The following is a 21,165-nucleotide window of genomic DNA, read 5'->3' as shown; positions in this document are numbered from 1 at the left end:
TGCGTCGAGTGATGTTGATAGGGGAGTCGGTGAATCGAGGGTGGAGCCACAGCCACCACCACCACCGCTACCACCACCACCGCTACACCATCACCACCACCACACCGCTACCACCACCACCACACCGTCACCGCTACCACCACAATCAGCAGCATCATTCACGCCGCTGGGCAGAGACGCGCTCGCAGCAACAATAGCAGCAGCAGCTACTGCTGCAGAAGAAGCAGCAGCAGCATCAGCAGGAGCCGTGTGTGTGGCAAGGTCGGCATCGCGCGGACATGTGACGACGATAACGCGGTACAGGCACTCGGCACCACCTCCACCATTCAGACGGCGGTGGCTGGGTGTGTGTGTGTAGGGTGTGTGTGTGTAGGGTGTGTGTAGGGTGTGTGTGTGTAGGCTGTGTGTAGGGTGTGTGTGTGTAGGCTGTGTGTGTGTGTAGGCTGTGTGTGTGTGTAGGGTGTGTGTGTGTAGGGTGTGTGTAGGGTGTGTGTGTGTAGGGTGTGTGTGTGTGTAGGGTGTGTGTAGGGTGTGTGTGTAGGGGGTGTGTGTGTGTGTAGGGGGTGTGTAGGGTGTGTGTAGGGTGTGTGTGTGTGTAGGCTGTGTGTGTGTGTAGGCTGTGTGTGTGTGTAGGCTGTGTGTGTGTAGGCTGTGTGTGTGTGTAGGCTGTGTGTGTGTGTAGGCTGTGTGTGTGTGTAGGGTGTGTGTGTGTGTAGGGTGTGTGTAGGGTGTGTGTAGGGGGTGTGTGTGTAGGGTGTGTGTGTGTATAGGGTGTGTGTGTGTATAGGGTGTGTGTGTGTAGGGTGTGTGTGTGTAGGGTGTGTGTGTGTGTGTGTAGGGTGTGTGTGTGTGTAGGGTGTGTGTGTAGGGTGTGTGTGTGTAGGGTGTGTGTGTAGGGTGTGTGTGTGTATAGGGTGTGTATAGGGTGTGTGTAGGGTGTGTGGGTGTAGGGTGTGTGTGTGTGTAGGGTGTGTGTGTGTGTAGCGTGTGTGTGTGTGTAGCGTGTGTGTGTGTGTGTAGCGTGTGTGTGTGTGTAGGGTGTGTGTGTGTGTGTAGGGTGTGTGTGTGTAGGGTGTGTGTGTGTGTAGGGTGTGTGTGTGTGTAGGGTGTGTGTGTGTGTAGGCTGTGTGTGTGTGTAGGCTGTGTGTGTGTGTAGGGTGTGTGTGTGTGTAGGGTGTGTGTAGGGTGTGTGTAGGGGGTGTGTGTGTAGGGTGTGTGTTTGTAGGGGGTGTGTGTGTAGGGTGTGTGTGTGTATAGGGTGTGTGTGTGTATAGGGTGTGTGTGTGTAGGGTGTGTGTGTGTGTGTGTAGGGTGTGTGTGTGTGTAGGGTGTGTGTGTAGGGTGTGTGTGTGTAGGGTGTGTGTGTAGGGTGTGTGTGTGTATAGGGTGTGTATAGGGTGTGTGTAGGGTGTGTGTGTGTAGGGTGTGTGTGTGTGTAGGGTGTGTGTGTAGCGTGTGTGTGTGTGTAGCGTGTGTGTGTGTGTGTAGGGTGTGTGTGTGTGTGTAGGGTGTGTGTGTGTAGGCTGTGTGTGTAGTGTGTGTGTAGGCTGTGTGTGTGTGTAGGGTATGTGTGTGTGTAGGGTGTGTGTGTGTGTAGGGTGTGTGTGTGTAGGGTGTGTGTGTGTAGGGTGTATGTAGGTGTGTGTGTAGGGTGTGTGTGTGTAGGTTGTGTTTGTGTGTAGGGTGTGTGTGTAGAGTGTGTGTGTGTAGTGTGTGTGTGTAGGGTGTGTGTGTGTAGGTTGTGTGTGTAGGGTGTGTGTGTGTAGGTTGTGTTTGTGTGTAGGGTGTGTGTGTAGGGTGTGTGTGTGTAGGTTGTGTTTGTGTGTAGGGTGTGTGTGTAGAGTGTGTGTGTGTATGGTGTGTAGGGTGTGTCTGTGTGGGGTGTGTGTGTAGGGTGGGTGTGCTGCCGTGTGCTATCTGTGTGTGTAGGGTGGGTGTGTTTAGTGCTTGTGCTTCCTAGTGTATGGTGTGCTGTTGTGTGTGTAGGGTGGGTGTGCTTCCTAGTGTATGGTGTGCTGTTGTGTGTGCTGCATTAACGTGCTTTGGTGGGCTTTCGTGTGTGTGTGTCGTCTTGTGTTTGTGTTGTGTATGCTGCCTTCTGTGTCTGTTCTGCTTTGTGTGTCATGTTATCCGTGTGTTGTCTTGTGTACTATGTGAAGGGTGTGTTGTCTTGTGTGTATGTAAAGGGTGTTTTCTTGTGTGTATGAAGGGTGTATGTGAAGGGTGTGTTGTCTTGTGTGTATGTAAATGGCGTGTGTGTGTTGTCTTGTGTATATATGAAGAGTGTGTGTATGTGTGTAGGGTGTGTGTGTGTAGGGTGTGTGTGTAGGGTGTGTGTGTGTAGGGTGTGTGTAGGGTGTGTGTGAAGGGTGTGTGTGTGTGAAGGGTGTGTGTGTGTGAAGGGTGTGTGTAGGGTGTGTGTGTGTGAAGTGTGTGTATGTGTGAAGGGTATGTGATGGGTGTGTGTGAAGGGGGTGTGTATGTGATGGGGGTGTGTGTGTGTAGGGTGTGTGTGAAGGGTGTGTTGTCTTGTGTGTGTGTGAAGGGTGTGTTGTCTTGTGTGTCTGTGTGAAGGGTGTGTGTGTGATGGGTGTGTGTGAAGGGTGTATGTGTTGGAGGGGAGCGGTGGCGCAGCGGTTAGCGCACGGCCAACGACAGTGACAAATAGATGAAACCGGCCCTACGCCTCCCCTAGGTCGACTCAGCCTTAAAACGAGTACCTGGAGCGGTATTCCCCCCCCCACCCCCACCTTTTCTAATGGTGTTTCGGACTTAATAGGTGCTCGCTAACAGCATTTCCCGTCCGGGGGATCTTTGTCTTTGTCCTGCCTTGTGTGTGTGTCTGGCTGTGTGTTTTACCATTTAGAAACACCAGTCTCATTAAAATCATCATCATCCTCCATCGAACATCAACCCTCGTCAACAGCACCACCACCACCACCATCGTCATTAACATCGCCCAAGTCCGCGGTTGATGTCATACCGTCATCACAGCAAAGGGCATCATTCTCCCATTATCATCATCATCGCACGTTCCGAAATTATAAAACGCTCCCCGGTGTATCTATAATTAATTGTGACATTGACGATTCCTCTATTTGTTAGGTCGTATCATTTTTTGAAAGGGTTTAACCGTTACAAGTTGAACCACACCGCCTATGTGCACACACACACACAGACACAGTGCTCGCGAACAGCACTTGCCCCGACAGTCTCTGCTAAGGCTATACGGGGGACCTTTGTCTTTGTTATTGCATGGGAGGGGCAGCAAGAAGATACAAACAAAGGCGATGCTGGGACAATAGGGGACCACTCCATCATAGAGACACAGGCAAAGGTCCCCCGTACAGCCTTTCACTGACTTTTGGGCCAAGTGCCGTTTGCGAGCCACTCATGAAGGGGGTGGGTGGCCAGAACCACGCCCGGCCGCCTTTGTCTCCCCCAGTGGCGATGTTTACTACACACACCGCAACAGGTAATTCATTTGAGGCTGAGTCGACCTGGAGGAGGCCCCAGGACCGGCTGGTGTTGGCCGTGAGCGGGAATCGAACTCGGGGCCGCCGGGTTCGTAGCGCAGCGTGCTAACCACTCCGCCACCGCTCCCCACGTAACACAGGGCAGCAACCACAACCACACACACAGACACACAGAGACACAGACACACAAAGACACAGACACACAGACAGACACACAGAGACACACAAAGACAGACGCAAAGACAGACACACACAGAGACACAGACACACAGACACAAAGACAGACACACAAAGACACAGACACACAAAGACACAGACACACAGATACACACTCAAAGACACCGACACACAGACACAAAGACACAGACACACACACAGACACACATACACAGACACACAAAGACACAGACACACAAAGACACAGAGACACAGAGACACAGACACACAAAGACACCCACACAGATACACAGACACACAGACACACAGAGACACAGACACACAGAGACACAGACACACAAAGACACACACACAGACACACAGACACACCGTGGGTTTCTTGGCCGCACTTATAATAGCCGAGCTATAACTCAGGCGAACCCATTGGAGCGTGAATATCGGCCCTGTGTGTTGGGAGGACACAGTCGATGAAGTCATCGATTGTTCTCTCTCTTTCCTCGTGTCGTGTCATCTTCGGGAACACCATCACATGCTCTCACAGCTCTCGTCGCCAGTGGCATGGCCATCATCGTCACACATCCGTCATTATCACGTTACACACTGCACATCGTAATACAACGCCTAGGATCATACCATTTCGCAGTAGATATGCAATACTTACATCGTTACGAATTAAATGTCATCATCACACAAACCATTTCATGGTGATCTTAATCCCATTACCTGTTTGACACGCTGCAACACGTATCATCTTTATCGTAATCCCATTATGTATTTAACATCATCATCACTCAATCCAAGTTATTATCATCATCATCATCATCCCAGATAACATTTAATATCACCATGATTATGTTTAACAGAACAATATGATCTTCATGCATTGTCTTCATCTGGCATGGAATTGTTGTTGTTGTTGATGTTGTTGATATTGCTGCTGTTGTTGCTGTGGGTTATGTTTTTTTTTCTATCCAAAGTGTTCTCACTAATACGTCTCGAGTGCTTTTTCCTCCTTCGCTGCATGTCTATAACCTTACCGCGTTATACAAGAGAGCCAGCAGCTACTGCCTGACTCATCCCTATCGTGTTTGTGCATCATCATCAGCAGCAGCCGTACGCGGTTCGCTCCCGTTTTGGCATCTCCCTTGTATTTGCATGATCATCATCATCACCACCAGCCATGACCTTTCCACTGCTGGATGAATCCCCCTCCCCCAACATAATCCCACGATGCAACAATCCACCGACTGGCACCTGCACGCGAGCTCATTTCATCGCTCCGTCTCTTCGTGGAACGCGCTCCTGGACGAGTCTCATCCCTCGGCGTGGGTCCTGCGCACATCCCAGCGACCCCTCTCCACAGTCTGCCTCGTGGCTTTCCCTGGCGTCCATCCTCTCGTCCATGGCGTGTGTTCCTCCTTGTGTCTCTCAATGTCATCACTCCAAGCATCTATTCCCCCCCACCCACCCCAAACCCACCTGCCCCCACCACCTTACGGGCTGTATTCCTGCAAATGTGATTGCACTCCACTGTAAATGTACATCTTGTCTCAGTTCTGATTTTTATTTTCTGCAACATACCTGGAACAACCTGGCCACGTCGCTGGGGGTGGTGGTGGTGGGGGGGGGTTTAAACAAAAGGCACGTTGCTTAGAATCTCACCACTACCCCTACCTGGTCGCAGCCCACCCAGCAGCAGACGTTGGGGTTGAATTGCGGCTAGGGGATCGGCAGGTCGCGTGGGATTACCCCCCCCCCCACCGCTTCCAAAACGTGGAAGAGTAGGATTTTTAAAGTCCCTGTACGTGTGGCTTTCTAGAGCTCCCTCTAGTGGAGGCTCTTCCGCCAGCAGTGGCTGGAACAAAATAATGACAGTAGGCTGTTTTTTTGTGTTTTTTGTATTGATTAATTTAAATGCATAATGTGGTGGAGGATCATGGTGTACGTAGTCTTTCACGACCATCATGAGTCATAATTGGTTTCTTTAGGGGTTGGATCATCGTGTCGGTATAATGTCTATTTTAAACGATTGCCTTCCACCATCCGACAGCCAATCGCATGCGGGGGCATATTGTGCCAATTGATTTGGTTCATCAGCAAACCGGAGGAATGTTGAAGAGCAATCAACATTCGACAGTTTTATATCCGATGTTTCCGACGATGCTCGGGGTACATTACCCCTATCATCATCATCATCAGCTGCTTAACAAAAGCTCAGCTTTTTTTAAATATTACACGTCATTTTAAACATTTCATTGGACTTTTAAACACATCTCTAGACTGCCAGCTGTAGTCTCTCACTCAGCCTCCATGACAGCGTGCTCATGCCACGGCTGCTGTGATGTGAGCATGCGCGCGTGTGTGTAAGAATTCGCTTCCCCGTGCCCCTTTAGCAAAGTGACTTCATGCATGTTAATAATGAATGAGGTGAGTGACGTGGGAGTGAGTTGTTGTTGTTGCGTGTGATGAGCATGGGGTAACGATGATGCTATGTTTATCTGCTGTGCCGTGGTTGCGTGTGTTTAAAATACTAACTCGTGCACTTACTTATTCTATGGGTCTTTCGGTAAAGCCACGTAGGTAGAAAAATATTAAAAATATCACGATGTTTCGATCGCATCACAAGCAATCGTCTTTGGCTATCTACGTGACTTTGCCGAAAGACCCATAGAATATGTATTCCTGCAGTCACGAAAGCTTTAAGTCAAGATTGTGCACTTACCTAGAAAGCTTTGCCAATAATACCGACAAACAGCAAACCTATTTGGGCGAATGTGTTTTTTTATTACAGTAATACAAAGTGTATTTGGTACATACTCATGTTTTGTTTTTCCTTATTTAAGTAGATTGATTTCCAGCCAGTTATATTCCCATTTGCATCAGCATGGTGTCATGAGCTGAATACATTGCTTGTTTGCAATAAGTTGTGCACCACACCGTCATAGAATGGTCCCAAATAATTTCAAACATTTTTGTTTATCTGTTTCCAATCCCCCCCCCACCCACCACATATTGCAACAAAAAGTTTCACGTTTAAAATCCGACCTCGCATATCCGCCCAGACCAGTTAACCGATCTCACCCACTGCTGCATTTGTGCACGGTGTAACTGGCATTTGTTAACAGATAATTATCAGAAATCCCTTGCATCTTTTGACCTCGGTCTCCACCCAGCAAGTCTGTTATGCCACGTTGTGCAGCACCATCGGCATTTAGTCGTGGGAACAAGAATCTTCCATTCACGACTCCAGCAACAAGCGGACAGTGTGATGATGATGATGTCACCACATACATACTACTGAAGTAGCTACATTAGCCCTCCCTACCCAAGCAAGACAAGCTTGTTAATGTCCTCTACGGGTCCGTTGCGTGTCAGTCAAACCTACAGTTCTAATTCTACGAGGATTGGAATAGTCGCAAGTGAAAAAACGCATTTAATGCGGTGAGTTTTTGTCGCTGTTGTTGTTGCTGTGTAGTAACTGTAATGAGACCAATCAATTCTCGCTGCACTTGAGAACCCAGTTTAATCAGTTGGCAGCAGGAACACAGATTTAAAGCCAGGATCTCAGTGATGCCAGCGCAGTGAGTCAACATGGCCTTAACAAGTCCCCTGACCAATTTGGCCGCCTTAGCTTTTTATACTTTCGTGGTGCTCTGTTGTATTCTTGTCGATGACTTGGTTCGTGTTGAAACCGAGAGGATTCGTGATTGTCCTTCTCTGCTGCTGTCCCCATCACCAGGAACTCCCTTCTCCCATACCATCTGTGCTCTCGGCACCCTGCCCCTGTTTAAGTTCCAGCCTGGAGGAATTTTACGTCTATCCTCTGCCTGTGGCTGAATATCCTTCTCTATAAATAACCAAAAAATAATATGCCCTATGTTCCGTACAGCAGCTAGAGACCGTCATGATGCTATAAAAATGCAAGTTTTATTGTATTGTAAATCTACGATACAATATTTAAATGAAGACAATTCTCAGGACAATCACAGAAAAACAAAAAAACCCACGACATACTGGTATTGTAATTGTACCAAATTAATTTTTTGGAAAATTACAAAAATTCGTCAGGAAATGTACACCTGACTGCACAGCTTAAGAGAGCCCTCTGTAGGTCCAGTTAGAGGATTTCATGGCAGGAGTCTGGTAGTGTCTCATTCCAGGCCTGTTCCTTGGTAAGATGCGTCAGCTGCCGTCTGTCCAGGACTGCGACCGAGAAAATATTTCTGCACCCGGCACGCCACGTCCAACATCCCGCCTCACTATACATGTGTAATAAACGACTCTGGACCACGATGTCTGGCTCAGTGTCCTTTATTATTCGGTTCGTACTGTATTACCCACACGGCTGTCTCTTCTTTGCTCAGTCCCCACAGTGCCGACTCCGATGTCTCTCTCTTCTCTTCCAGCAGCCCCTCTGTTGGCCTCGGTCGCTCTCGTAGCCCCCACAGCAGCTCCGCTGCTGTTACTCACTCTCAGCCCCCTTGGCTGTAATCGCTGCTGCTCACTCCGCAGCGCTGACAGCCTCGTGCCGTCTCTCTCTCTTCGTCGCTCCTGCGACTCTCTGCAGCCACACTGCTGCCTCTAACACACAGCCTTCCTGGCTGTACTCTCCTCTCTCTTCGTCGCTCCTGCGACTCTCTGCAGCCACACCGCTGCCTCTAACACACAGCCTTCCTGGCTGTACTCTGGGGTCGGCTCCCGCTCGCCGGCGGTGCCCCCCTCCTCTCGTTCGCCCTCGTGGCCTCACCCTTTTCCATTCACAACCCGACTGCCTTCCCCTTCCGGTTTACCCGCTTAAAGCCCCGAACCTTCCCCCCACGTCACATGACTCCACCCCCCGTGACGTCACCTCCGGAAGGTCGCTTACGCCCGCATTACACCACCCTCCCCCGTAGAAAAATCCCAGCCGACCTCGGCTGACCAATAGCAAATCGTAATGCGGCGAACCGAGCTTCCCCCCCTAAAGGACACTAAGCATATAATATAACAACAAGAACAACAACAGCACAAAGCACAACAACGCACATCCGCATGTCGTACACGACAGCCCCCCGGCCCCAGGATAGAGATGATGTAATTCCGGGCCGCTTAAGAAACCCCAATAATTACCCAAATAACCGCGATGGACGCCCCAGTATTTACATTTGAACAGCAATATTATTTACACGTGAAAACAACAACAACAAAAAAATTTCTGCTCTTACCCACCAGCATTCCTCCCTTGAGGACCAGCACAGACCTCAGACGTACACAGCATGTACCCACAGTCACTCTCAACAAACCAACAAAACCCCTAATCGCACACCCTCGCGTGGAGAGCCACGCTCCCCAGCGGTAACGTCAAACTCGCCGTAACCCTCACCGTGGTCGTCAACCCACAGCAACATCCATTTACCATACTCTCGGCTAGTGCCATTTCGGGGATGAGCAGCACTCGGCCATGCTCCTCCCTTACTATCCCATCAGCGATGGACACACACCAGCCTCTTATAGTCTGACGCTTTATAGCCAAGGGAAGATCAATCCCTCGGCAAGGCCAGATATCAACGACCCCCCCCATGGGGTAATGTTCTCTTATAGAGACAATAACGCCCTAACCCAATCCCGTGAGCCCCCGGCACACCAGGTTCAGTCTGCCACCGCACAACTGAACCATGACTCCCCGAGCCATATGAGCACACGGCCCATTAGTTTAAGACATACCACGGAGGTTTCGCCTCCGGGCTGTCAGGTCAGCCATCAGCCATAGGCCGACGTGACCACCACTCGTGCATCACCCAATCAACAATGGCAGGCATAACAGATGGAATATTTGCCCCACCGAGGTTTTTCCCGCGCGCTCAAAATGGCGGCCCCCTTCGCCCAGCGCGTTCGCGCAATATCTCGCGCGCACTCAAAATGGCGGCCCTTTCCGCAAAGCGCATCGTCGCCATACCCCGCGTGTGCGCAAAATGGCGGCCCAACGCGCGAACACGTGGCCAGTTTTCTCCATTCGTGCACCCCAGCTTCCCTTTTGCTGGGGGTCACAAATTGCTTCCCCCGTCTTATTGTAACAATCCCAACAACGATAGACGCACAGCCCCAGCTTGCTGCGCGCAGCAGTCATATCGGGGAATTTTTAACCAATATTTTACCAACCACATTGGTTACACAACCCAACTCGCAAAGCAACTCGTGGCTGCATGCGATCAACCGAATACGCGACGCAACTTGGCGCCAATTTACGGTCCCATTAGCATTAACCTTTGAGACACCCACAACGGCGTCATCACGCACCCTCAAAGCGCGCTCTCTCTCTCACAAAGCGCCGTTACCCATAATATACACAAAATCGCGTGTACATAACATCCATACGACCAAATAATAGGGTCCCCCTCGAATTTGTTACCAATTTCCAAACAGGTACGCACAATTAATAACATCCCAATCCCAATAGTCAATCAATGCATCGCACCCCATAACCGTACAGAACGGTGTAACAGCACATACAGTCAACATATCGCGATCACACGCGCACATTTAAGCACAATAGCAAACCGATCTGCAGGTAACCAACACACCATTAATCCAGTCGTAACATTGCAGCAACAACACAAATATTCACTCTCTTGCAACAACCACATCGCACCTAGCACCTCGCAGCACAATACACCAAAAAAAAAATATATATATATTTTCCAATTAAGCCCATCGCACAAGGTAACCCACGAGATGATACAGCGCAAGATACCCGACGCTCCCGAGTTAATAATTAACTTCGACATCAATATAACAACTCCACACCGCAGCGCACACACACAATTTAACACTCAGCAAGCACAGCATACTCTCCGTCCATTCTCAACACACGTACACACTTTAATTGACACCGAGCAACAAGCAGATAGCGCGTTCATCGTTATTACACACACATACACACTTTCCGAACCGCGCTCCGCACAATCGAGTCATGAGAGAACAAAATCGCCCCCACCCGGCCCTCGAAAGATGGGTGAGGTGTGTGTAAAGGCCGGTTGCGTATCGTTACGACCCGCCCGGGGCTGCAGCAAGAAGAGGACGGCAGGGCGGCAACTTGAGTCGTCTTGCAGAACTCGTTCGGCGACTTGACTGCTCCGTTGTCTCGCACCCGAGCCAGGACGGGAGTGCTCCCGCCCCAGCAGCTGTAGCGTCGTCGTCCTCTCCTCGCAGCTCCCCCTCGCAAAACAGCAGCTCACAGCAGGCTGCTCTCCCCGCGGCACCTCCAGATGGCAGCGCAAGGCTGCCTCTAACACGCCGCGATGTTGAAGATGGCGGCGTCTCCCCGCCGCGGTGAAGACAAGATGGCGGCTTCCCGCCGTTTCTCCCCTGCCACGCCCAAGATGGCGTCTTCGTGCCACGTGGCAGATGGCGCTGGCAGCGCAGGCAAGGCGTCGGCCTGCAGACCACCATCGGCTTTCCCCACTGCCGTCGTCGGCGTGGTGAGCTCACACGGTTTCGCCAGCACGATTTTCCAGGTCTCCAGCTGCGCCATCTGTCTCAATCGTAAGTCGGATGATGTAGCAGATGATGGCACAGGAATATTCTTTCTTCCGAGCCGTCTTGACAAGCCGTTTCACTTCTGACACCAGTGTAATAAACGACTCTGGACCACGATGTCTGGCTCAGTGTCCTTTATTATTCGGTTCGTACTGTATTACCCACACGGCTGTCTCTTCTTTGCTCAGTCCCCACAGTGCCGACTCCGATGTCTCTCTCTTCTCTTCCAGCAGCCCCTCTGTTGGCCTCGGTCGCTCTCGTAGCCCCCACAGCAGCTCCGCTGCTGTTACTCACTCTCAGCCCCCTTGGCTGTAATCGCTGCTGCTCACTCCGCAGCGCTGACAGCCTCGTGCCGTCTCTCTCTCTCTTCGTCGCTCCTGCGACTCTCTGCAGCCACACTGCTGCCTCTAACACACAGCCTTCCTGGCTGTACTCTCCTCTCTCTTCGTCGCTCCTGCGACTCTCTGCAGCCACACCGCTGCCTCTAACACACAGCCTTCCTGGCTGTACTCTGGGGTCGGCTCCCGCTCGCCGGCGGTGCCCCCCTCCTCTCGTTCGCCCTCGTGGCCTCACCCTTTTCCATTCACAACCCGACTGCCTTCCCCTTCCGGTTTACCCGCTTAAAGCCCCGAACCTTCCCCCCACGTCACATGACTCCACCCCCCGTGACGTCACCTCCGGAAGGTCGCTTACGCCCGCATTACACATGGCTACTAAAGACGCGCTTACTCCCATCGACCGGGAAAATTTTCGTTGAGAAATGTATCGATAATACAGGTTTTTTTTTGGGGGGGGGGTTAGATCTCGTAAATATATAAATGTGTCGTTAAACCCGCCACCACCCGACACAGCCAATTAGTAAGGTTTGTCACGTAAACAGAACATGCCGATTCGTTACGAGTACAGCACACCGGTGTGTTGGAGAGCCAAGCCACAACATTTACTTTGTTCTCCAACACACAACCGGTGTGCTGCACTAGTAACGAATTGGCATGTTCTGTTTACGTGACAAACCTTACTAATTGGCGATGTCGGGTGGTGGCGGGTTTAACGACAAATTTACATATTTACGCGATCTAACCCAAATAAAAAAAAACCTGTATTATGGTTGATATTGGTCGCGAAAGCCTACCACGTGTTAAACTCAGAAATGTATCCCTGGTCACAGTTGGTGGTTTGGGTTTCCGCTGATAGAGTGGCCGTCTGCCCTACTGCAGGCGCCTGCTGAAGTTGACCTTCCACTCGTGAAGGTGCCCGAAGCAGTAGTGCGTGGCCAAAGCTCGAGAGAGAAAAGAAAAATGCTCAACGTGCAGCCCAACCCACAAAACCGCACTTGGCTCACGAGCGGCTATGAAAACCCACGCATTCAAGTCCTAGATTGTGCCGCTGTGTCTCATTGCAGGAATGGTGCCGCGTGGCGCTGAATCGGACGCGGGTCATCGTGGCGCTCGGGGTGCCGTGATGTCCCATCTCGCGAAGTCACGTCTCTTCGCAAACCCCAGCGAGTAGAAGTCATCGGGGAGACCGACACATCCGCGCGGCCTTCTCTCGCCTCCCTTCTCCCTGCTCGCCGCCTCTCGATGGCGTCCAAAACGGAGTGGAGCAACGAGAGCCTGCCCCCGAAGAAGCGCGAGCTGCTGCAGGGCAGCCTGCCCCTGGAGGGCGCGGCCCCGCCACTCCACGGCTCGCCGGGCCCGCCCTCCCGCGCCGCGGGCCACGGCGACGGAGGCCGCGAGGCGCAGGGCCCCGCCGCGTACGCGGACCGCGCCAGAAACAGCGACGCGGCCCGCAGGGGCTTCGACTTCCCAGGCGACGCGGACTTCTGCCTCAAGCGCGACCGAGCGTCCGGCGACTTAGCGTGCGCCTACGGGGGCGGCCGAGACGGCGGCGCGGCGGACGGATGGGGTCCGCTGGTCGTGGCGGCACAGGGGCTCGAGGCGCGGCGCGAACAGAACTTTGGCCGGGGCGGCCCGGGCACCGCGGAGGGGACGGGCGGGGCCGACCCTCGCGGGAACGGTGGCAGGAACGCCCGGGCGCCGACGGCCGCGGACGAGGGGCGGCCTTCGCCGGCGCAGCGGCCCCTGTGCCGCGGCACGGTGCTCGTGTCGGCGCCCGGCGCCACCGCCCGCACTCTCTCGGCCTCCTCCTCCGTGGCCGCCCTCGGGGTCGTGACCTCCGGGCCGACCCCGAGGTCGCCGCCCGCTGACGCCGCCGACCTCGCCGGCGCCGCCCGGGTTCACCGCCGGCAAGAGGCGCGCCCGGCGGGCGTGGCCGGAGCCGCGTACGCAGAGCCGGGACAAGACGGGCGCGGGGCGGTGCGGACGCAGCTGCCGGACGTCTCCGGCTGCAGAGCGGTGGCGCCTGCGCCCCCTCCTCCTCCTCTGCCGCCGCCGCCGCACCTGACACGCGGGGCGGTGATCGCGCTGGCGAGCGGGGAGCTGAAGCGCGTGGAGGAGCTGAGCACGGAGGACTTTGTGCGCAGCGCGCGTCTGTGTGCGAGCGTGCGCGTGCACGCGAGCCGCGTCGCCGCGGTGCAGCCGCTGCCCGGCGAGCCTGGGGAGCCCGCGGGAGGCCGCGTGCGGCTCCACTTCTGTCTGGGCGAGCGGCGCGGCCAGGTGATGGCGCGGCCGGCCCCCCGCTCGCGCGCACACGCAGAGGGCACGCGCAGAGGGCACACTCGCAGGGAGGAGACAAAATGGGTAGTTGTCTGACCTACCCTCTGCCACCTCCCCCCCCCACCCTTAAATCTTTAGTTGGCCATTGTACATCCGAGACCGTTTTTTGAAATATTTCATGATTGTAAAATTCTAAATGAATAATTCATAATTCTTGATGACATTTAATTTTTAATGCATTGAATATTATATAATATTGCGCATTCTTGGATGACGGTGGAAATTATTTGCCTCTTCTCAAGCATTTAACTGGGTGCGCCACTGTACAAAGACAAAGATTCCCCATATAGTATTAACAGACGGTTGGGACAAGTACTGTTAGCGAGCAGCACCAATTAAGGCCGACACGGCACACGAGGGGGTGGGTGGTCAGCACTACGTCCACACACACACATCGTGCGTACCCACACAAAGCTGTATGGTACCAGCTTGTGCTATGGACGAAGTTAACTTTCATGAACTACACTTTTTTCCAGTTGTATCGAGGATGTTGGCTTAGAGAAGTAGCAGAGTTGCTCACAGTTCAGGCAGCCACCTGGAAACCAATCGGATTCTCAAGGTCATTGAGTTGATGGTATCAGGACAGTCGCCAATTTGGATCTACGCCCAAATGACAATTTTACTCCTAAGATTTATTCGAGTGATTTATTATTTAATTTCTATATTTTTTATCCTAATTTAAATTTTTTCCCTACGCGACTTTACCGAAAAAACCGAAGAGTATTACTCCTAAGAGATGTGAAAATCACTGTGTCTAGGTGTTTTCCAAGTTTATAAAGGGAAGTCATTAGTCTGCATGTATGTGCTGTATGTTAAACTTCTTTAGCACCGTGCGTCGCCGACCGTGCTCATCGGAGGTGCCGCTCGAGTGAGCATGGAGCGGCGTTCATATTCGTTATTTGGCTGCTATACATTTCCACGTGATTAGCCACTTCGTTGAGCTATCATTTGTAGCCAGGTTGCTTCTAAAAAGAGCCGTATAGCTCAGTGGGCCTTATCTGGTAAAATAAAATTCGTGTAAATAGTCTAGTTTATATAAAGGACGAAAAATATCTGATTATATAAAGAAACGCATTTTGGGCAATTCTTGGTAGTTGCGCGTTTACCATCTCAGTTGCCCTTCCAGTTTGTCTGTTGGTCCCTCGGCGATTCTGCGATGCAATTTGCATGACCAACAGTGCGATGTATCAACTGAAATAGTATAATGCTGTGTCTAACATTTCCTGTTCCTCCTCCTCTGCAGGTGATGCTCGAGGTGCAAGCGGAGCACCCGTTCTTCGTGTTCGGCTGCGGCTGGGCATCGTGCGAGCCGGCGCTCTCCCTGCGCCTCCTCGGCCTTGCCTGCCGTCAGCTGTGCGTGGGCGACATGTGCGTGTCGCTCACGACGCAGCCCAGCGGCGCCGACGATGACACCGAGCACCAACACCAGCAGCAGCAGCAGCAGCACGATGAAGAGTTCCAGCAGCAGCAGCAGCAGAAACATCAGCTGCAGCTACAGCAGCAGCATAAGAAGCAGCATGAGTGTCAACTCCATCAACAGCAGCAGCAGCAGCAGCAGCAACAGCTTTACCACCAGCAGCAGCATCATCAACTTCAGCAGCAGCATCAACTTCAACAGCAGCAGGAGCGCCAGCTGCAGCACCAGCACCAGCAGCAGCACCAGCAGGAACGGCAGCTTCAGCAGCAGCAGCAGCAACAGCAACAGCTGCAGCAGTTGCAGCAACAGAATCAGCAGCAACAGCAGCAACAACAGCAGGAACGCCAGCTTCAGCAACAACAACAGCAGCAGCAGCAGCTACAACAGCAACAACAGAATCAGCACCTCCAGCACCTGCAGCAGCAGCAGCACTTGGGCTGGAGTCGCCGCGTGTCGCTGGGCGCGTGGGAAAGGGGCCACGGTGGGGATGATGTCCCGGACGGGCACGGGGAAGGTGGCGGCCGCGGGGGCCTCCGGGGCGGCTGGGCCGTGGCACCGCCGCAGGGGAACGGGGCCCAGCCGGAGCGGCGGCCGGGAGACCACGGGGCGCGGCACTCGGTGACGTGGCAGCAGCAAGAGGCCGACGACGACGACGACGAGGATGAGGAGGAGGATGATGACGTGGAGGGCCTGGTGGAGGCGGCGGCCTCCTGCGCCGACGAGGTCACGGAGCTGAGCGAGAGCCGCAAGCGGCGGCGGTGGTCGGCGCCGGATGGAGCGGGAGTCGCCGACAGGGGCCTGGGTCCGCGTGCCGTGCCGCGGCACGCGCCGCACCGCCCGGGACTCATCCCCCACGCCCTCAAGGTGTCCATCGAGGGGCGCTCCACTGCCGGGAGATGAAGCGACCTTCGTGGTCCGACGGGTGGGGGAGGCCGAGGCAATTGTCGAGGCTGCGCGAGGTAGAAGCCTGCGAAGGGGGTTAGATGCCTCATTTCCATGACCGCTGGGAACTTGGGGCCGTGGTGGCTCCAGTTTGGGTCCCAGGGCCCCAGGCCCCGGTCCCCACACTCGATGATCCCGTGAGCACAACCGCTCCTGAATTCGTCCATTACCTCCCCCGACTTTACACGGCCACGCAACCGTGGTCAAACGTGGGCGTTCGCCGAGTTTTGACTCAGGTATGCACAAGGCTCGGCCGTATCGAAGATGAAATTTGCGCGCATTTTTTGCTGCCGCGCAATTTTCTTTGACGCAGCCGACAAGTGAATCCGAGCGAGCGGTGTCACATGACGCTCGTCGCATCCCCACACGTTGGATCCCTTGACATCGCGGCGGGTTCTGTGGCCCGTCCTTCTCCTCCAAGCGAGTGACTCGGCTTGAGAAGAGAAGTCGGTGGCCTCTCTGGTCCAGCCCGGAGCCAGCGTGAGGAACTATTTTGACCCCCGTAGACTGTAATGAGCGCCTCCCCGGGCATTCATACTTTACGTGATTTGAACCTCCGGGGTACAAATTATATTCAAGCAATATGTGTTCCCCGTCGACAAATGTTCCTTCCCTCTCTGGGTCAGTGCTACGTACATTTAGGGTTAGGGGGGTCTGCCCATGGTTCCTGTGGTGTATTCTGGCAAGACAAACAGGCCAACTCCCACCATTATCGCAGCTGTGAGGATAGAAGGATGACCCAAAATGGCTGGAGGAGGGGTGGGGGGAGTTAAACGCCTACACGGTGGGGCTGGTGGGTGCATCATGGGTGGGGGGGGGGTTACAATAATAGTATTCTGTGGGGAGGGGAGGGGGGGGGTCATGATCCAATCTTGCATTGGCACCGAATCCCCACTGGTCATGGAGATGAGGCTTAGGGGTCATAATCAGGGTCATGAAGTCGGCTTCGGGGCTGTGGTTGCGGGGAGGTTTGGGCGAGCGATTTCTTTTTTTTTCCCCCTTCGATGCCCTTTTCTCCTCGGACGCTCGGTTGCTCGCAGAAGCATCAAGTCGCCTTATTATTATTTTCCTCTTTTTGTAGAAACGCGGCGGCTGCGGCGATGCGCCGCCGCCGTCACCGCCGCCGCCGCCGTCACCGCCGCGCGAACGTCGATCTTCTCCTGTCTCGCCCGGCGGCGGCGGCGTCGACTCCACGAGGAGCCCCTCTGGAATGGTTCGGCAGTCGGGGAGCGATCGCCCACGCGCTCCTCGCTCGCCGGGGTTTGTGTTGTACTCAGGCCAGCGTTGCTCCTCCTTATCCACGAGTAACGCCGATCCATTCGTCCCCAGTCTCCAACGTGCGTGTGTGTGTGCGTGTGTGCGTGTGTGTGTGTGTTGAACTTCTTTCACGCTGTACGTAGCCAACCGTGCTAATCGGAGGTGTGGGGGGAAGGACAACAAACCATTGACACGGATCATCCCGACTTCCACCCCCCATCCCCATCAACGGATCGGCCACTGTCACACCGGTTCGCTGACAGTGCCCTCCATGGGGTTCAACCCTCGGTTCCGCGTCTTAAATATTGTGCTAGCTGCTCTCCTTGTCCGTGGGTAGCACCGATTCACTCTTCCCCGGTCTCCATTGACGCAGATCATCCCGTAGAGCCATGGACATAGCACTCACCCTCACCCACCCCTCCCTCCCTCCCCCCTACTTAATTGTAAAAAGTATAGATTAATATTCTTCATCGTAATCACGCATGATCTATCCGCTGCTGTACTAAGGCCTTCCCCCAAGCTGTCGCCATCCCTTCGCGTGTTTTGTTGTCTTTGCGAAGCCACAATCCAGCCAGCGCCATCGCACGAGCCGATGTCGCCCTCTCCGGACCACCGGCCATGTCTGCCTTCCAGTGGCGCATTCCGTCCACTGCTAATGCGTACGCTTTTGGCGAGCGCTCAGTGGAGAAGACAATGTAGCTGAGGTGTGGGTAACACAAAAATACTGAATCGTTGACATCCACGTGTCAAACTGATCTTTGACCTGTTCGTTAAAGCTGCCTTATGTCATATCCCATCAGCTACAGCTCCGCCACACAGTAGCTGCTCGATTTCCCCCCACCACCACACAACATATAAATAAGTTGCTAATTTTCTGGGTCTCAAGGGGATGGGGCAATTGCCCCTTCGCCCCCCCCCACCCCAGATCGGCCACTGCCACACCGGTTCGCTGACAGTGCCCACAAATAGGGTTCATCGCTAGGTTCTGGGTCCAAAATATTGTGCTAGCTAAGGGCCCAACTCTCAGTCTGTGAAGCGTGTTCTGTGCTTGTCCTGTCGGTGTGCTGCGTGTCACGGGCACTTAACTTCCGCGATCAGGGAAGGCGTGAGTGCTTGCTTTGGGACCGCGTGCTTTAGAGACCACGTTTCGGTGTCGGCCTTCGCTGCAGCTGTTTATGGTGGTGGTGGTGTTGTGGCTGTCAGTGGCATCGCTGTAGTGGGATTTAAATGTGTTGAGTTATATCTGTGATTGAAGAGGCCAGGTGGCTCGGGGAGATCACGAAACCCGTGTCAGGGCACTGAGAAACCGGTAAGCCACCCGAAATTTGAACCCAAGTCCTTGGGTCTCGGTTCATTCGCTGTGCACGAAAATCCTACAAAATTGACTTTCGCACTTAATGCAGCCATGTCCAGCTGTGACAGTTAAAATGTACATAGTCTATAACACTAAAATGCGGCAAATCACTCCCCAGTAAACATGAAACAATGGGCCAACATTGGTTCAACGGCTCCAACCACGTGCCAACGAATTGGCCCAATGTTGGTATGTTTATTTGGTAATTTCCAGGAATGTGATGATGCATCAATTTAATAATATTGATTCTCTAAGCTCACGATACATGCATACACATTTTAAAATGTATGTGTTGTATCTCATGGGTTCATGTGATCTCAGCAGCCACTAGATGCAGCTATGTTCAACAACGTATAGAAATACATTCTCGACTTAAATCTCGATCTACAATCGAGACAATATATCCTATTGCCTCGGGGTGTATTGTGATAGAGCAGTGAGGAGCCACTGTAAGAGAAACCTTTTTTTTTAAAGTGACTCAGAAGTGGTTCTACGGTTTCCGTTCCCTGACACGATAATGAGAGTCGATCGACTGAGCCAGTCGTCAGGGTGTCTCCATCTCTTCACGATTCCATTCAGCCAGGAGCACATCATAATCATGTACGATTAGTTAATTCCTCCAAAAACGATACCAATGAAACATTGCAGATGCACAACCACCACGCTGCTGTCCGAGCGTGCGGTGCAAATGCACTGGGGCCCACGGGGGCAAGCGAGAGAGGGCCCAGGCTCAGACCTACGAAGAAGAGGCGGCGGGAGAAATTGGACACAGAAGTGAGACACGAACTCCCTGCACCAAGGGTCGAATGCCAATGACCGCTACGGCACTGACCACCGCAGAACAGCCAGCAAAAGCGAGGAGTCCTGTGAGAGCAGACTTGTCGAGCAGTTATCACCGCTTTTATTTTGCATAGAAAACGTGCCGTGGTACGGCCCGTTCGTTGGCAAAGGCAAAACCAGCAGCGCGCGGGGGGGGGCAGCGAATCGTCCCGAGGGGCAAAGCCGTCTCGTTGTTGCGCACGTGTCGGGCAGCTCAGGCAACAGGGTACACAGCCCGTGTGCGCGCTCTACATATCCACGTGATGAGCCACTTCGATAAGCTATCATTTATGGCCAGGTCGTTTCTGAAAAATAACTAATATCTCAGTGGGCCTTAGCTGATGAAAAAAAAAAGATGTAGTTCAGTTTCCGTGTATTTATTTATTTATTTTAGTGGGTTTTTTTCACCTTTCTCCCACGTCGCACTATCGCTTGTTTGTATTGTTTGCCGTAACTTTGTGACCATGCTCCTACTGGACATGGACATCTGTGACAAAGAGCTTCATAACTCATCGGATTTCTCCAGGATAAATAAAGATTCTGATTCTGTAACGTGTTACTTCAGCGATAAAACGATGAAAAGTGTAAAGCGTACCTCTCGGCGCCACCTGAAATTCAGTAAATTATTATTAGGATTGTTATATTGATAATTTTGATATTTTTTGTAACTTTTTTTTTTATTGTTGATAGTCCCCTGTATTATAAACGTATACTGTAACCAATGCCTCTGAGCCAAAGGCATTTCAGTGTCTCATTAATCTTAACAGAGTCTTTGAAGAAATCCCGTTTTTTTTGTCCATTTCAAAACAAACGACACACACACACGCAAGCGATGCAGGTTAACGTGGCACTTTAAGTAAAAACGTTTAAAATGTTTCGTCCCGTGACTTTCCAACCCCCCCCCACTCTCCCTCGCGTAGTTCCCTGCGGAGCAGCAGTTCAGGCGACCAGGAACGGTCGCGCCGTGGTGCCTGGCTCGCAGAGCTCGGGAAAAGTAATCGGTCAAAACATTTCCACGCACGGACGCCGGCCATCGGGGGTGCAGCCACCGTGGTTGTCGAAGGTGACCAGTCAGCCCGAACGTTCGCAGATAATGCCAAGATATTGAGATACCGAACATTTTAGATGCGGCCATACAATTGTCGAACAAAAATCGTGTTATTTTTTTTTTTGCTGGTTACTGTTGACGACGTAATCTTAAAACACGTGGTGGCACGTACTCAGTACAGAGTCAGTAGCCGGCAGCAGTTGCGTACATTTCGTATAATTATAGTGCAGTACAACTCCTCTAATCTGTGAGGAAGTGGTAGGGGGGGACGTGAACTTTACGAATCCCCCCTTCTTGGTTCTTTCGTAGAAGGGAAATAATAAAATAATACAAATAAAACATAATAAAATAATTCTCACGACTTTTCGGCCACAACGCAAGCAGCCGTCCTCAGGTGAAGAACAGGTCTGTCGGGAAGACAGCGTCTGAATGAAAATGAAATTTCGGGAAGACAGCGTCTGAATGAAAAATGAAATTTCATTCAG

At 52.7% G+C, this 21,165-nt stretch overlaps 1 protein-coding gene across 3 annotated transcripts; it reads left to right on the top strand.

Annotated features, from left to right (window-relative positions):
• LOC144936733 (uncharacterized) lies at window positions 1–16,992 on the top strand. 3 transcript variants are annotated; one of them, XM_078863862.1, is made up of 3 exons: window positions 1–261; window positions 12,571–13,783; window positions 15,087–16,992. In XM_078863862.1, exons 2-3 carry the CDS (start codon window positions 12,749–12,751, stop codon window positions 16,158–16,160), a joined length of 2,109 nt encoding a protein of 702 aa, XP_078719988.1. In that variant the 5' UTR covers window positions 1–261; window positions 12,571–12,748; the 3' UTR covers window positions 16,161–16,992. The 3 variants fall into 3 exon arrangements, with proteins under 3 accessions (XP_078719988.1, XP_078719986.1, XP_078719987.1); XM_078863860.1 differs by having other exon boundaries at window positions 1–297; XM_078863861.1 differs by lacking the exon at window positions 1–261 and adding an exon at window positions 3,418–3,564.
• Window positions 16,993–21,165: the final 4,173 nt, after the last annotated feature.

The sequence above is a fragment of the Lampetra fluviatilis genome, chromosome 17, assembly GCF_964198595.1.
Source record: "Lampetra fluviatilis chromosome 17, kcLamFluv1.1, whole genome shotgun sequence".
Lineage (NCBI taxonomy): Eukaryota > Metazoa > Chordata > Hyperoartia > Petromyzontiformes > Petromyzontidae > Lampetra > Lampetra fluviatilis.
The sequence above is the reverse complement of the archived record's forward strand: the minus strand, read 5'-3'. Positions and strand labels throughout refer to the sequence as shown.

Excerpts from the sequence above, each read along its gene's own strand:
- LOC144936733 (XM_078863862.1), top strand. The coding sequence starts at position 12,749 with ATGGCGTCCAAAACGGAGTGGAGCAACGAGAGCCTGCCCCCGAAGAAG. Across the intron at positions 13,784-15,086 it reads TGGGCGAGCGGCGCGGCCAG|GTGATGCTCGAGGTGCAAGC; the intron begins GTGATGGCGCGG and ends CCTCCTCTGCAG.